This window comes from Falco cherrug, chromosome 1, assembly GCF_023634085.1.
Source record: "Falco cherrug isolate bFalChe1 chromosome 1, bFalChe1.pri, whole genome shotgun sequence".
Lineage (NCBI taxonomy): Eukaryota > Metazoa > Chordata > Aves > Falconiformes > Falconidae > Falco > Falco cherrug.
Genome location: NC_073697.1, coordinates 52,631,403 through 52,648,285, shown reverse-complemented (window position 1 = coordinate 52,648,285; position 16,883 = coordinate 52,631,403). Strand labels below are relative to the sequence as shown.

The window sequence follows — 16,883 nt, the reverse complement described above, 5'->3', positions numbered from 1 at the left end:
TGCAGTGGACATGTCAAAAGTTTGTTAGGTGGTTTTTTTTGGTAGAAACTACAAAAATGAAGGGAAAAGATCAGGGATTGTTTCTCAAGATCCATAGTAGAACAAGTATGGTCAGCTCTGATTTTATTTTTCTCCAGTAGAACTGCTTTATCAACAACCTTTCCTACCCATACAGCAAAAATAACCATTACTGCTGAATTTTCCAGGTTTGATATGAAATGTGCATTACACAGTATATCTGTAAAAGGCTTTATTAAGTCATTATGGTATGTGGAATGCATAAAAAGCAATAAATTATGTGCCAAATTTTTCTTTGCATTTAAAAATTTCAGGCTTTTGTTAAGAAGTTCAAAATATACCATGTTTGCATTTTCTAATAGGGATATGCTTTATTGCATGTAATTAATTCATATGTAACTTTGACATTTTCACTCTTTGCAGAGTAAAGATTAAGGAGGATGCTGCTTGTTGCATATAATGTATAGAAATATACATTTCAGAAGAGAGATAGTAAAAGACACATTTCATATCAACGTATTTACAGAGGACATTCACATTCTACAAGATGGAAAGATCTGTTCCCCGAGACTGTCCTACATAGAAACTATTAATGATACACGTCCTTCCCTTAAATTCAGGACAATAAAAACTTTAATGCACAAGTAAATACTGATGAGAAACAACTTATTTCTCTCTCTCGTAACAATAAACATTTAAAAATACTAAGCTTTATCATCTAGGAGAAACAGATTGCTTATGCTTCTTGAAGTCAAAAGCATTTTTTTTTTGTCTGCTTTAAGAGGAGGCAGTTAATTGATTCATGTTTACAGCTGGTTTTGAGACTTTTCATTTTAGTTATCAAACCGCTCCCAATTTTAGTACTTGGAAGAGTTTGGCTTCAATATTGTCTATCCTTTGGCTTTGTTCCAACATCCCAGAACACCCGTTTCACTGCACAATCTGTATTGTTATTCTCTCTTTTCATCTAGAAGTAAAGCTCTTTAGTTGACTTTTTATCATTAGTACTACTATTAAATCAATGTGATCTCTGACTCAAGTAGTTTGAAAGGATTTGAAGTAGAGGTCATACATGTGCGAAGTGTTGGCTCTGTACTGAAGTGGTATGGTTAAATAAAAGCCTGAGGCAGCGTAGATGCTTTTGCACAGTAACAGTTTTCTCTTGATCTGGTCTGCACACTGGGAGCTGGACTTCAGACATCACAGATGTGTGGGTGACTGATGCAACCATTGGTTTTGTTCTTCTGTTGGCTGTCGTCCAGCTTGTAGCTTTCTTACCAGCTCTTTCAAAGGTTTCTGTGTTCTTTGCAAGATTAAGTGTGGTTTTATGTTCGATAAAGGGATTTAAAACAAATGCTATCAGCTCCCTCTGCACCAATGGATATATACGCCTGCTTATTTATTGGAAAATATGCCCATCGTAGCAGTATGAAAAAAACCCATAAAATATACAGATATACCATATATCCTACTCCACTGGAAAAAAAAAAGCTCAAAAGTTACAAACAAAGCATGTAGGCAGTGTTATATTTGTAATTAATTATCGTACCAGTCCAGGAAAAGCAAGGAAAATGAACACATCACAAGGAAGAAGAGGATCCATACTCTAAATCCAGCGTTGTTTTTGATGGCCTGTGAGGAGAAGGTTACCTCCGTTACCATCACCAGTAAATATAGAGTAGAATTTCAACAGTGTCAACACAGGATGACTTCTAGTGGCTTCACACTTCCCTCTGACAACAGAAAGAACAAAACTTGCCCCCAGTTTTAAGTGAATAAAAGTCAGGTTGGCTATACCTTTTCAGATTTATCACACTAAAATTTATCTCAGAATCTTAAAAACTGGTCATATAAAAAATAAACCAAAAAAGCCCCCCCTAAAATCCCACACAGTGGAACTCAAAAACATTAAGAACTACACCAAAACGTGGATGCCTAAAGGTCAATTTTAAGTTCCAAAACTTAAATTCTGTGATTAGAAATAAACATTCTAATAAACATATTCTGACTAAAAAAATAGCCCCAAAACCTGACAACTCTTTCTGGAAGTTGATTTAGCACTATCAGTCATGTATTTCAGTCTTGGAGCAAGGATAGCAAGTATTTTTCTGGGATTCTCCTTCCCAAAACTGAGACTGGCATATAACAGAGGATTTCTTTTTCCCCCTCTCATTTTTCAGATTTACACATGGAATAATTTTTTTAATGTGATACAAACAATGTGAGTATTGAGGTTTTGTATTTTTCACCTTTCTCTACTGTTTCTCAGCGTGGTTTCAGATGTGAAACCTACAAATGTGAAAAATTAAGCAAAAAAAAAAACCCCTTCATGCCATGTTTGTTGCACTTTTTACGAGAGCTGAGCAGCAGGTAACTAAGTTATATATTCTATGTGCTTTCAGGAGGGAGAAAAGAAAAAGAAGAAAAAAAGAACTGAAGCGATTCACTCACTAGCCTAATTTAGGAACTGTTTTTATTGAAATCTCAGTTCCTGAAAGGAAACATCATTTCATTCTAATTAGTGAAACAATGGGGTAGATTTGTTTACTAGCAGCATGGGTACTGTGCTGAATGCAACTCAAAGAGACTCTTCTGGTAACACTCAGCATTTAACTCCAGTTTCAGCAATTTCAGCGCACTTTTATTCATAGTCTGCAATTTCCACACCTCCCTTTTTTAATAAGAAAACTTCACATATGCTTAAATTCATGCCAGGTGACTTTCATATTTAAAAAATAGGCGAGGCCAAGATTTCTGCAGACCTGTATAGCTACTGAAATCATGGTTAGCGAGACAAGCAATGCTAATACTGGGAGCCTCAGCTAATTAGGACAATTTTTCCAAAATCATGCCCGGACACCCCAACACGCGCTGCACTTGTGCCATGGGTGAGCTTGCACATGCTGGTTAAAGCAACACTTGGGCAAACCTGAGAGTTAAGAGAAACAAGCAACACAACTTTACCTCTCTTATGTCTTCATTGCCTTCTTTGATGTTCTCTGTTGCGCCCACGACTAATTGATGGATATTGTCAATATCAGTTTCCTGTTAAAAAAAAACAACCCAGCATTGAGAAACCAACAAATGTTAAGAAGAAAAGGACATGGGAAACAAGCAGAACTCAAAATCTGGTATTGTTAACATCTATGTTTCAATGATGCAAAGGTATAGAGACAACTAAGTTGTAATTTCTTTGCCTGTGGTTTTATGAGCCTGAATGGAAGCTATCAAGATCAATGGGAAGTCTCCCATTTATCTAGAATCAAATCTAACCTGGCTGATGCTTGCCAGCTCTTTCTGGAAGAGGTGCCACCATTTCCAGAAAAGGTGCTGTTAACTAACACATTTAACAGGACACAAGTTCCGAGGCAGAGTGATCATTCTAACACATACGTTGCATTTTTCATTCCCAGTATGCACTAGGAAGTAACAACAGTATCTTGATTTTGCATTTGAAAAAAACAAACAAAACCAGTTTCCTTCACATTTGCATCAAAGATTCACTATGTTTACGTCTTGCATGCAACCAAGACCAAAATCCCCCCAAGAAAATCTTCAAGCTGTATTTGCTGCTGTAGCATTAAATTATACTAACCTGTTGCAGGACTTTTTCAGTGAATATCTCTTGCAGTCTGGAGATTTCCACTACTTTTCCTTCAATTTGTCTGGGCAAAGAACAGAAACACTCCATTAGAAACCACTGCAAACATTTCTTGCTTCTGCAGGTTCAGGTTCCCAACGCGGTAAGCAGGCTATTCAGAAGGCTGCTATTTTGTTAGCTGCTGTTGGGCAGCAGTAGCCAGTGCCCAGTGCTCAGACAGTCCATGGCTGGGAGATGACCAGCCCACAGGGAAGCTCTGGGAAAGGCACCACCCGGAAATTCTCAGCTAGCTGCCTCCACTGTGAGCGGACCGCCTGTCTGTCTGCCGCCTTCTAATGTAACAAAACCCACGGTGGACCCTAAGTAGTTAATTGTGACATACCCTTTTTACAGGCTAATAGGAAGCGTGGAATTCGCCTTGCCTAGTACTAACCCAAAAGTAAATTTCCAGCTTGAGTTAGCCGTTCAGGTTTTCCGCGCAGCAAGCGGCGAGCAAACAACCCCGACGCTGCCATGAAGACAGGTCTGTGCACGGGGGCTGGGGGCTGCACCTCCCTGCCCTGGCTGCTTGTCTGTATATGCAGCAGGCAGTGTGATAGGAATGGAAGACTTAACTTTGTAAAACTTAGGTTGAGACAGAACGTAACCTTCCAAACGTAACCAGTCCTGTGTTGGACAGTTTGTGCATCACTCAGAACCATCTTTACACTGTGGGACAGCACAGTTAATGTAACACAGTGCATTTCATGGACGCTCCTGTTTTGTCCCTCCTACGACACCTCTGGAGTTCGCGCAGCTGCGTGTCGTGGTGGGTGTTGTCCAGGTTACAGGACCAGCACGTGCAGCGGTCTGTTAATTCACAGAAAACTGTACCTGACTTCGTCAAAGAGATTATTCATTTCCCCAACAAGTCTCTGGTTCTCCTGTTCAAACTGGAAGAAGGGAAGAAGGAAGTCACACACGTGAGTTCACATGCTTGGATGCTGGGAACTTTCTTCAGCCCCCACCCTGATCAATCAGTTTCCACCTTTCCTGGCAATCCATTGACAGTACATAACTAAAAAGATCTTTAAGAATTACTAACAGCAGCCTAAATGAACAATATCGATTTGCTTATTTGTAACCAGTCACTGTAACAGTCGTCTTTCTCCTCCAATTAACGAAACTAACCCCCAAATAACTTGAAGATTTTGCTCACGTTACTTCACAGTAACAAAAAAATACAGTTGATGAAATCTGTCCTTTTTTATTATTTTAGAACTTTGAGTGCGGAAAGCTTTCATGCTTGTGAAAGCATGATTCTCTTCATGACGTCTTTGCACTTTCCTTCACATTATTCATGTACTGCCCATGGCATGAAGAGCTTTTAGATTTTGCAACGGATCTAGTACTTTATACTTTACAAATCCATTGGCTTTAGTTATTCCAGTAGACCTCTTCCATTTAAAACTCGTGAGTAATCAAGGAAACGTTTAAATAAACTTCTAGCACTACATTTTTCAAATACAAGCATAAGTAGAATTCTTTATACAGGAAAATATGCTTTGCCTGTTCAGAGGTACTTGCCAGGTCATTTGGGATTCATTACAGAACAATTGATCAGGCAGCAAGTACAATGACATGATTTGCTGAAACAAAACCTGCACAGCCACAACACAGCTGAGAAGGGTGTCCCATGTCACAGTGGAGCCTGTTGGAAACCGCATTGTAAGGACTCTGTTTTAGAAATAACCCTTTAGGACATACTGAGCTGGGATTTTGTAAGTGCCTGAATGAGCCTGACCCTGCAGCCTGGCAGCTCCCGTGGGTTCCAAGCCCGAGGGGGGCTGCAGCGTGCCACTGCCTGCCCCACAGCCAGCCGGCTCCAGGCAGTACGCGCTCGGGGAGCTCTGTGGGCTGTTCCAGCTGAAAGGCCCCTGCCTCGGCGACACCAGGGCACCTCCTATCAGAAGGGTCAGAAGTCCTGTTTCGGAGGAGGGAGGGAGCAAGCTTATTCAAGGCATTCTGCCAATTAATTCTACACAGCCAAAGCCTCGTTAACAGCTGGACCTTTGCGGTATGAACACAAGTGACTAGGTCTTTGCCCTTTTCTCAAAGCTGGGAAGGACCTGGTCTACGCAGTTATACAGAAACAGCACACAGGAGATATATTTCTACTGAAAACCTTACCTGCTACATGCCTCTGACAAAGCCAGGTGATGCATGCAGCAGCGCGAAACACCAGAGAACAGGGTTCAGAATGCAAAGAATTTGACACGAGCTGTGCAAGACAGCAAGCCCTGTTCTAGTTCAGTTCACCTCCTTATTTTGAACTAGCCTACATAACTCCATGGGATTTTGGCATAATTCAATCACATTATAATTCCATGAGCAGTAACAGTGCAGCAGTCCTCTCTGCCACCTTGCAAGGTCTCATTATCCTTCTTAAGACAGAGCAGTGTGTTGTCCAACTTGGTTTTGCTCGCTGTCTGAGCAAATGGCCAATGCTTAAGCTGGCAGGAAAGGGAGGTGTTGCCCAGAGAAGACAGTAAGCATTTGAAAACCGTGCAAAAAGCAAAGTAAGGAAGGAGAGAGAAAAGGTCTGAATCACAGAGAATTACCGTAAGAGTGAGGGCCCTGTTACATCAGTGAAGGCAAATGGGCATCCTGCTTTTAAGGGCAGGGCTACTGAAACAGCTGAAAACGAAGCACTTGGTATTTCAACACAGTTTGTCATTAAGATGCAACATGAAAATTACGACGTACAGTTCATCTGACCCATAGCTTCTTTCACAGTCACGTCTGTAGGAGTACATACATTTAACATCACTGCGCTGCCACGTTTGGTGATGATCTTTGGCTCACCACTGTGACCCCAACCCAGCCCCAATCATGCCACCAGCATCTCCATTCCAGGTCTTTTAAGATTTTCCTTATACAGATTGTGTAACTCCTTGTGCCCATTGCTTCAGAAGCAGATATACCCTTTGAAATGATCCGTGATGTTCCAGCTGGAACTTCTGCCCTATCAAGTACGTTCATAATACGAACGCAGAGAAGAAATAGAAGTGTTTATACTACTTAGGATGCAGTGAAAAAGACTTAGTGCAGCCACTGAGGAATCTGTCCTGCTCCTCTCTCTCCCCTCAACATAATACAGTCCTAAGCAAATGCTGCTGCCCATCTCATTTCATGGTAGGACATTTTAGCTCACTAACCACCTTTTCCTCCTGAGTTTTCTGGTAGATTAGTAAACTGAATCCCACCACAGGACCAGATGATAGGGTTAGCTTAAGGGAGAGTAGAGAGCAGGAGCTGAGCAAGACTTTTGCACTGCCACAGAGCAACACAGAAAAGCAAGAAAATGAGAAAAGGCAAGCCATCTTTCATACCCTTCACCTTCAGTCCCTCCTCCTCACTCCCCACACTATTGCCGCTGCCCCCCACGCTTCGTGCTGTAACATTTTTCATCTTGCTTCAGGCCCATCAGGGCCTCAGAGAAACAGTACCTGACTGCCAACAGCAAATGAATTGTCAGGCTGCATGACTTAGGGGGAAATGGTTACTGGGTTAAAAATCAGGAATCTGTAGGTTTGATCTGGCAGAAGTGAGTGTGAAATGACAGGCATGTTTAAAGAAGGGTAACCGTGAATCTCACAGAAAAAGGTTTACTCTTATGACATAGGCAATTTATGTCATGAAGAATAATGAAAAATGATTTTTTATTTCTTTTAAAATACAAATTTCTTTTTGTAGTAGAGGTTCACTGTCTACCTGATTGGCAAGAACAGCTTTCTCTCCTTGGTTAAAGGACTCCACAGAGTCACAGAAGAGGAGGAAGGCTGTTGGGCACTGTCACATCCACTGTGGGGTAGAGGCCTTGAGGAAAGAGCCTAGCTCCATGAGTCGAGAGGCAACAGAGAGGAACATTCTGCACAGCTCCCTGAAGTCCCAGTGATTTCCACCCTAAAGGTCCAATGGTTTTGTTGAATAAACAAGTATCAGTGTTGCAATACATTTAAGCGTCATTGTCACTGCTGCCTGCAGTGTCCCCTATAGAAGAAAGCATTTGTTAAAATACAATTGACTAATATAGTGATACTTAACAGCAGTGGATGGTTAAAGTTATTTTATCGCTGCAATCCTTTATGTTCACACCACCCTATGTCTCCGATTTTAGTGGAGTCACCTCAGAACAAAGCCAGGGTGCAAAGCAATGAAAGAGCCACAGGATTTAGCACTGAGCCAACTGGTTGGTCCTTAAGTGACTAAATGGGGCCACCAAGCTGTAATTGTTTTTCTCACTTCCGTAAGGATAAGTATTTCGGCACAAATATTCAACATTAAAAAAATCCCTATTTTGCTGCCTTAGTATAACTGTGAAGATAACTAATTTAGAAGGCAAATTTTCAATAAAGAAACAGTGAATGATTTTAATCCCTTACAAATAGCACAAATCCACTTGAGAAAGTATTCTTTAAAAATTCCCTTTGATATTTAAAACCCTCCACTGGCACAGACTGCCTTTTAAACTGCTCAATGATCTTTGCAATTTGAAATCATGGCTGATGGACCGCTTGGCGCAGACAGCAGTAAGATATGCTAAAACAGTCAATTGAACGAAAGGTTAGAGCACAGAACACATCATATACCAGTGTGTCACAAAGGGATTTACATGATGGGAATATAAACCAAACCAGCAATCAGTACAGCTCAGTGATTTATGGCTTACTAAAGTAGCCTCTTTTATGACAGTGAAATATTCTGTTACCAAAGTATTGCATTAAGTGACAAACTGCTCAAGATATGGCTAAAAACCTAATGCGTAAAAGAAATAATCACAGTTCTTTTTTGTTATCCCATGGGTTAAGTCATTATATGTACTGTACCTGAACTTAAGACAAAACCCAACAATAAAATCAGGGAAAATTAGCTATTTTCACAACTCAAACAGAAAAGCCAGATTTTTTTCCCACTCAATGCAACCACAAGGCATGTGCTCACAATAAAAACCATTAATATACCTGTACTCAGGGTTATAAACTGAAATTTACTGTGCAAATCACGCAATAGCCTGCAAACATTCTGAACAACGTAAAGCTCTCTCCTGTGGGTAAAATACTGATAGAAATTCCTGCTGTAGTGATATGATGGGGATTTAATTCCTTATTTTACCCACAGGAAGGATCGTGGAACCACGACTGAAAACTGTTAAGTGTGATTTGACACAACACATTCCAATTTAAAACCAACACAGCAGTTTCTACACTGTAATTGGCCCTCTTCTGAAAACTGCTGGATTTCCCAGTATTTTAAATGCGGTCGGTCCATGCTTCACAAATCAAATGTTCAGAAAGTAGAAATTCACTGCTCTGTAACAGCAAACATAATGCAGAGAAGAAATAATTAACTGTCCTTTAGTGAATAAATTAACTAAAGTGGTGAGGGTTTGTTATGCGTTTGTAAAGACCCTTTGATTCCTGCGTTAAAAGTACAATGAAGTCATGAAATATCAAGTTAGTATGAAGGATTTATGTGAGCAATGAAAAAAGCAATGAACATTCATATACTCAAATTGTTCCCCAGTTACACCTGTATTTACACCCTGGACCCAAATTTACCTGCAAATTAGAATAACAGATCCAGTGACTTTAAAGTAGGTTAAGAGTGAAATTCTACAGTATCCAGCTTTTACCAATAAAGGCCAACTCTTAGCTATAAGTTTCGTCAAAAATGCACTGAAAGAGCAATTTCGCAGTGGAATAGTCACCACATACATCACTAGCCTTTAGTAATTAGCTAATTACAGTGTTCATAAAACAAACACACACCATACCCCCAAAAAATCACGTTAGGTCCACAGACCAGAGCAATGGCTTGCTCAGCCTTGAGCATCAACATATCAGTGGTAACGTTTACATTTGAAACCCTGCTGTGCACATTTACATATTATATAAACATACAACACACTGTTTACAGTTTGACAACTCCAATAACATGCAATCCAATCCAACGGTAAAAAAATTACCTGGCAAGAAATGACCCTCACTGGGGGGCATTAACTGTAACTAGAAACAATCGGCTCGCTTTCTACTTGACAACTGGCGGAGAAAAGAAAAAGATGCCTGTATTAACACTGCCATACATGCTGACTCACTTCTCCTCTAAATCATAATAAATGTAAACTCCTACCATGGCATAATGTGGAAGTAACTGATGCTTGTTAATTTTTAGGAGAGGTAGAAAGCAAGCCTGTATTTCTTCACAACAGTGCCAGAGGCATAGACTCATAGTGTGAGAAGAAGCTGAGATACAGACAGCCCTGACTACTGGGGTTTGTATTGTCAGCCTGCAGCGAGGTGCAACAGGAGGGAGCAGCAATTGGGGAGATCAGAACCACAGCAAGACTGAACAGGAGATTCAGATACCCAGTCCAGAACCAGCTTTCTGCAAAACTTAGAATAAATTATAAGCGGAGAAGTGGCTTTTCCAGCATTAACTTCCCTTTGTATGCTTTTTTCAATTCTAGGTTCCCAATATCAGTACTAAAACACAAGTACTGAGAGTATATAGAAATTTTTTTAAAATTGTAAATTCACACATGGAAATTTAAGAATAAAATATGGCACAAGAGCAGCAATCATATTTCAGTGTATTAACATATATATACAGGGCTTCAAAGAATGCTATTTTTATTTTGGTAGCATTTTGATCTTCTGCTTCCCTAAACAGACTAGTAAATTTGTCTCTCTTTTCCCATGAAGCAGATTGATAAACTTAAAGCTGAGATCTGAAGTTTCCAGCACGTCATTTTTCTAGGCTTAATCATGGCACTGACATCAAGGCACTGTCATACACTATAACTTTTCTTCCAAAATATAGGCAGAATATATATAACTAGGAATAAGGACATATTATAGCCTGTCTGAACTAAATTCGTTTAATTTGGAGCATCAGCGTTATTTTTATACCCCTTTTCACAGGAAGCGCAACTCCTGAAAGCACAACAGAAGTAAGTCAGTGTAAAACAACCAATAAAAGTTAAAAAAAATATACAATAATAAAAAAGAAGCATAGCACAGGAAAGCTCTGAATGGGTAAAGAATAATAATGGGTTTTAAAAAAGATGTCTTTTGGTTCTCCCCTAGGAAGAGTTGTCCGAATGCCTAATAAGAAGCAGTTTAGGATTGGAGATTTAGGAGTCCAGAAATCCTTCAAACATTAAACTATGAACATCGATTTTTCTCTTATCTGGGGCCTTACTCTAAAAAGTATAGAAGGATTGCATGAAAAAGAAATGTGCTTATTCCCAAAGTACCATGGCAAGGGTTGTAACGTGTTTAAAACTTAATTACAGTGTAAGGCCTGCAAAAAGCAATCCAACATTTAGTAGTCATTTATTAGTAAGCCCTGTCAGAGCCATCACTTCTGATGCTTGTTTCCTCCTGATCCTCTGGAAGCTTACAGCAAGGGGGCTAATAATATTGTGCCTAAACACAGAAGAATGAAAAAATACAAAGAATTCTCTTCAACAAGAAAACAGAAAGCAGGAGTAATCCTTTAGATTTCAGACTGGCACTCAAGAACAACGTGAGAGCATCAAGAGCAGCCTCTGAAGAACCTTTTCTCTTTGACAAACCATACCATAATTATGTGCAGCTTATGCATCACTTCCCATCAGAGATGAGTATTGTGTTTGGGAACATCTCTCATCACTACCAAGGAAGCTTCACATATTCATACTGCAGCAACCCTCTGCCTTAGTAAAGCTCACCGCTTCAAAAACTGCACATCTACTAGCTAGTTATAAATCTGTTTTTCTTTCTTTATATAAAACAAGGAGATGCAAGCTAACGTAGAGAGGTTTTCTAAGAATTTGGAGCCATGTGCGAAATGATAAATTTTAGGAATATCAAAAAGTCTAAACAGATAGGTTGTCAGCAATCATTCCCATGTCAGAAATTCTGTATTGCATCAATTCAAATGTAAGTAGAACTGGATCAAACAATATGTAAATGTGCTGATAACAGGGAAATGCAGAAAAGGTAAAGTTAATGAGATACTGTTGTAACAGAAAGCTTGTGGCTATTCCTTCTAGTAAACCAATATTAATTTGATAATCCAAAAAAATAAAAAAAGAATACAATGAAGTATAACTTCATAGCTATACTTCCATAGAATAACTATTTAAGGTGTGTTGTAGAAATACTCCAAGGGGGGGAAAAAAAAAAAGTGCAACTCTTTATTCTTTCAGAAGTTTCATAATGCTTTTTCTGATGTTGCCTTGACTACTATTGTTTCCTGACAAAAAAAGCAATTCGTAATTGTAATTTTATAAACAATGTTAATTTCAATTGTTGAAAAATAGTTATTACTGCTTTCGTGGCTCCAAGTTAAGTATTTTGTAGCAATTTTCAATATTACTTGCTACCAGAAGAACCAGGAAGCCATGTGCAAAAGGTCTACCTTATTATGGTATTATTCTGCATGAAATGAAAGTTGAAAATTAATTTTTATATATATATAATAAAAATATAATAAGATTGACAATAAGACACCAGATAGACTTACCATTTGTATTTCTTCAGGTGACAGCTCATCTTCACCTTTGCCGTCCCCCCATAATCCAACATTACTTTGGGCATCAGGCAGATTCCTGTCTGTAAAACAACCAGCAAATACTTGAGACAATGCAGGGCACTGAACAGTAAGGTGAAAATCATTTTTCATCCATTTCAGAATGATGATGAAATTGTTATATTTAATTTGTGACTAACTGAGATTCACCCTATATTTTCAGCACAAAATTACCAATAACCTTTAACTTCTAAACTGAGACAAAAGTCTATGCATTATGTTTAATCTTCTGAACTATGAAGAGTTGCACTAATATATTGACAGTGAATGGTGTAAATCAATTCACATTGCACTAAGACTTGTTACGGCACAAAATACTGTAGAATTTGTGTTTTAACAGAAGAAAACACATTGTTTTCAAAATGACAGCCTATATGCAAACTATTACCTTCCAATGAGGCTTGACAGAACCACCACCTTCCAAAAAAGCAAAAAGAGATTCTCAAACTGTTTCCTCATGCTGTTCAAACTGCCTAGCACTGTGCAAATCCCACAGCACACTGTGCAAGGGGCCTTCCTGCACATAACACGAATCTGATCTGATCCCATAAACTAACCCGTACACATCATAGCTGCTTCATTGATTTCCATAGTACTTGCCCTTTGATTAAAGCTAATCATCCACATAAACCTTAGCAGGAGTTGGGCACAGATCCTGAACAGCTATTTCTGGAATATTCCCTTCTGGAAGATTTATTTTTAGGCTTAATTATGTACTTCTGATTATAGACTAAGAAGTCAGAATGAGAAAGAAAAGAAACTATGCTACAGGAACCTACTGTTTCTGAATCTGTCCTAGCATCAGTGTTTAAAATCCTAATGATACAACTGCACTCTTGAGAAGGCCTCTCTTCTCCTCAGTGGCTGTGACATTTTTATAAAACCCAAGGGAGATGTGCACTACCCCACAGCAGATCAAACCTGAACCTGCATTGACTTATCATACGCAGGCAGCAAATTAAAATACAGAAAGATTTAGTTTTCTTTTTCATAGATTTCAGATATTTTATTTATTCCAGTCAATTTTTTCAGGAACTTATATTTTCATTTGTTTTGTTATAACCCTCTAAACCTTATTTTTTTTTTCAATTGCATAAGCAGAACTGATGCATCATCCCTCATTCAGATCCTGACTTGCCTTGGGAAGCCTCAGAAAGGAGCAGTCCTATTTATAAACAAATATATGAAAAGGATTGTAAGGAGAATTTTTCCCCTTTATCCTTCACTATGATACTTGTGAAAACTCTTGAAAAATAAATATTATAAAAAGGAGTATCACTGTGTACGTCTCCTTTATAAATGTATATTTTGCTTCTCAACAACCCAACAAGGATGTACGAATAATGACAATGTTATGAATGAGGGATGTGGATAAGGAATATAGTAGGTTTTAAAAAATTCTTACAAGTAATAACAAATAAGAATATATTTAAAGATTGTTTAGAAAGGATTTAATTCTATGTCTTCCATGGGGTATCATCAAGTCTATTTCACAGAAACACAAAACTTACTTGTTCAGGTATCAAAATTTTAATTATTTACTGGACTCAAAGAAAAGAAGATAATTAGTTTATGAAGCCAAGGAAAAAAAATATTCCTATTTTATCCCAGAGGAACCAATTACTTTCAGGCATTGTCACAACTGTTAAAAAAACAGCATCTGTATCCAATGTGGTTGCTAATAAGCTAATATGATAAGTGTTAAGTGAGAAACACATACCTCCCTGGGGTTCCTCCTGTCACTGCAGGATGTTTTTGGCTACTGGGAAAGGTGTTCTGCAGCTTTCATGGAGCTGACATTAATGCTTTTCTACAATTCATCCAGCAAAAGCCAAACTCCATTTCTTTTGCAGAAAGAGAATTAGCTAACACATGACAGAGATACAAAGTAATGATCAATCCTCTGAACCCTTTTCCAAGCTGAAAGGAGACAGACAGCTGTTAAGCTTGTGGACCACTTCAAAAGCTACTCATTATTTAAATTTATTTCCATAAACTAAATGTGAAATTTGTAATATGCAAATAAATACTGTCAGCATATAAAAGCACCTCCAGAAAGACTATCTTGCTGCAATGATGCATGTCCAATATAATTCTAATGTAAACAGGTGCTTTGCCTCAGAACAAAAGTAACCACATTTTGCTTTGGTTTCTGCCAAAAAAACCAGACAAAACCCAAGCTGTGCTTCAGCACACCAAGTAGGACATTCAGCTGTCCATCATAACATTCAAATTAAGGACATGGCCACAAGCTCCTCTTGGAACTATCTTTACAGCTGAGATACTTAACACAAGGGGCCCAGGTATGCTGATGATAGCTAATTCATAAATACAAATGATCACCATTCTCTAAACCACCCTGAGGATGAAATAGTTACTTCTAAATGTGGCAATTTCTCCAGTTTCTTAAAACTTTGAAAAGTTACTTAAAAAAAAAATAATTAATCAAACGCTTTAAGATTTAAACTGAGCTTCATTTCCTAGTCATCTTGTTCATGCTATTTCCATGCTATAACAACCACCTACCAGTGAAGTCACAAGGCTGATTTCTATAAGCAGCAGCAACCAACACTTACCCTTATGTGAGGAACCACAGGCTTTGCGTATTTACAAACTGTTTCAGACAGATTTATTCTGATATACACGTTTCATAGTCTTCTCAAAGACTATTCAGGAATCCCTCATAAGTACTGCATCAGCATCACATATGTGACAGACCCCTACTTTCTTGTAAAATTTAAAGCATAAACTAATAAAAGCAAAAACTGGAGTAATCAAAATTAACGTGCAATAAACAAAGTTTCATTTCTGTTTATTGCAGGGGTTTGCTGTGCCCAAGGCAATCAAAGAACAGCATTTTCCACAGTGTGGCACAGATTTTTGGAGCTAAAAATTACGACACTATGTGTAGGAGTGCACACGTCCAGAGACTGCAGAGACATTCAGCAACAAGGAAGAGCACAGGCCAGTGAAGATGCTACTACACGGCTGTTTCTCTGCTGGTACTTGCTCACAGCTGCAAAACACTGATAACATGCCAAGGTGAAACTCATCTATGTGCCTGTGTGCTGCATCACTTAAGACATACTATAAAAAAAGTAGTAAGCACTAGAAATGACACATAATCAAAACCTTCACTTCTTACAATAAATTCAGGGGGGTGGGGGGGTTGGCAGCAGCAGGGAGCATAGTGATAGGGCTGCAGAAGTATAAACTGGTTAGGAAGATAAGCAATGCCCTATCAGAAAATGAAACCACTTGCACACTGTGAGGCAATTCAGTATTAAGAGTCTTCACCTAGAAATGGAGTACCCACTTCACATGAATCCAGTCTTTGTATGGCCCTAAAGTCACCAACCCCAAGAACTTTACTTTTTTAATAAAAATCACCAAAGAAACAATAACCAATTATCAGAATAATATGGCTATCCAGCAGGTTTCTTCTATCTTGATGAAGTACTATGCTAATGTAATGTCACATTTCACACAGTTTTTGTTTCTCTCTCAAAAAAAAAAAAAAAAAATTACACATGGTATATCACAGGGTACCTTTGACTCTTCTAGACAGCACAAGCAGGGGAACTCAAGCCAGGGAAAGCAACTCCAGAATCACAGAACAAGATTCTTCTCTTTAGGTATGAAACCTGAAATTATCTGCATAGTGGTGATACTCCAAAATGCACTCTGCAACAAAGTTCTGCCAGCGTATGCATCCCAGGACAAACCGAAATGGCCAACAGAAGGGACTTAACATTGCTCAACCTCAGAAGCAGGCCACCAAGGAATCAGAAGTGATGTTCAACAAGTTCTGTCAAGAATAGCACCTGCTATTGACAGTGGGGTCAGAGATAGTGCTTTGGATTTCTGGCTGCCCCCTACCCACGGAAAGATGAGATGCAATCCTTCCAGCAGGGACACTCAGTGCTGTGGAGAACATCATCCCCAAAACTACTGGATCTGGCCAGCCACTAAGCTCCCCTCTATGACCATATTCTGCCTTTGGGTTCATACCATAGGAGTGTCCAACTCAAGGTCTCTGTGCTTAAAGACTAGAAAATGTTCCCAGAAAGTCACTGAGCTACTTTCCAATTCCTTGCCATCAGTGACAGGAACGTGGAAAAAAAATCAGACAGATTTGAGAAGATATGTAAGTAGATGGATACCGATAAAAATAAAAATGGAAGAGTTCACACAGAGTTTGAGAGGATGAGGAATCTAGCAAGGCCTGAAACTTTTTTAGCTGGTTGGAAAAGGCATATAAAAAAGTTTAAGATTTTGCTTTCTCAGTCTCACAATATGCTTCAAAAAAGCCTGATCAACTAACAGAAGATGAAAATAGAGAAGGTGCAAGTCACAGGAACAGGCCCTTGTAATGGGAAGGAAGTACTATTGACCAGACAGGCCTTACCACAAAAAGTAAAATTTAACTACATTTTTTTTTTACCTTTGCTCTCCTCAGCAGAAAGTTTTTCTTCAGAATCATCGAAAGGATTCAGTGAAGATTTTTCAGGGAAAAGAGGTGATGTGGACACGTTGCTCTGCTCAGGTTCAAGCCTGGATCTAGAAGCACAAGAGCCTACAGTTTAACTGGTATTACAAAGCTGAATTGCTCTAAAATGAGAACAACCAACAGATTATTAAATTTAAC

At 38.8% G+C, this 16,883-nt stretch overlaps 1 protein-coding gene across 1 annotated transcript in view; it reads right to left on the bottom strand.

Moving 5' to 3' along the window:
• Positions 1-106: 106 nt before the first annotated feature.
• Positions 107-16,883, bottom strand: part of STX18 (syntaxin 18) — a 70,475-nt gene continuing 53,698 nt past the window's right edge. The window contains exons 6-11 of the mRNA XM_055702801.1: positions 16,680-16,795; positions 12,170-12,258; positions 4,493-4,551; positions 3,614-3,683; positions 2,983-3,063; positions 107-1,650 (exon numbers count right to left, since the gene is read on the bottom strand). Coding sequence (XP_055558776.1) covers positions 1,555-1,650; positions 2,983-3,063; positions 3,614-3,683; positions 4,493-4,551; positions 12,170-12,258; positions 16,680-16,795 — 511 coding nt within the window. The 3' untranslated portion in view covers positions 107-1,554. The remainder of the gene's footprint in view (positions 1,651-2,982; positions 3,064-3,613; positions 3,684-4,492; positions 4,552-12,169; positions 12,259-16,679; positions 16,796-16,883) is intronic.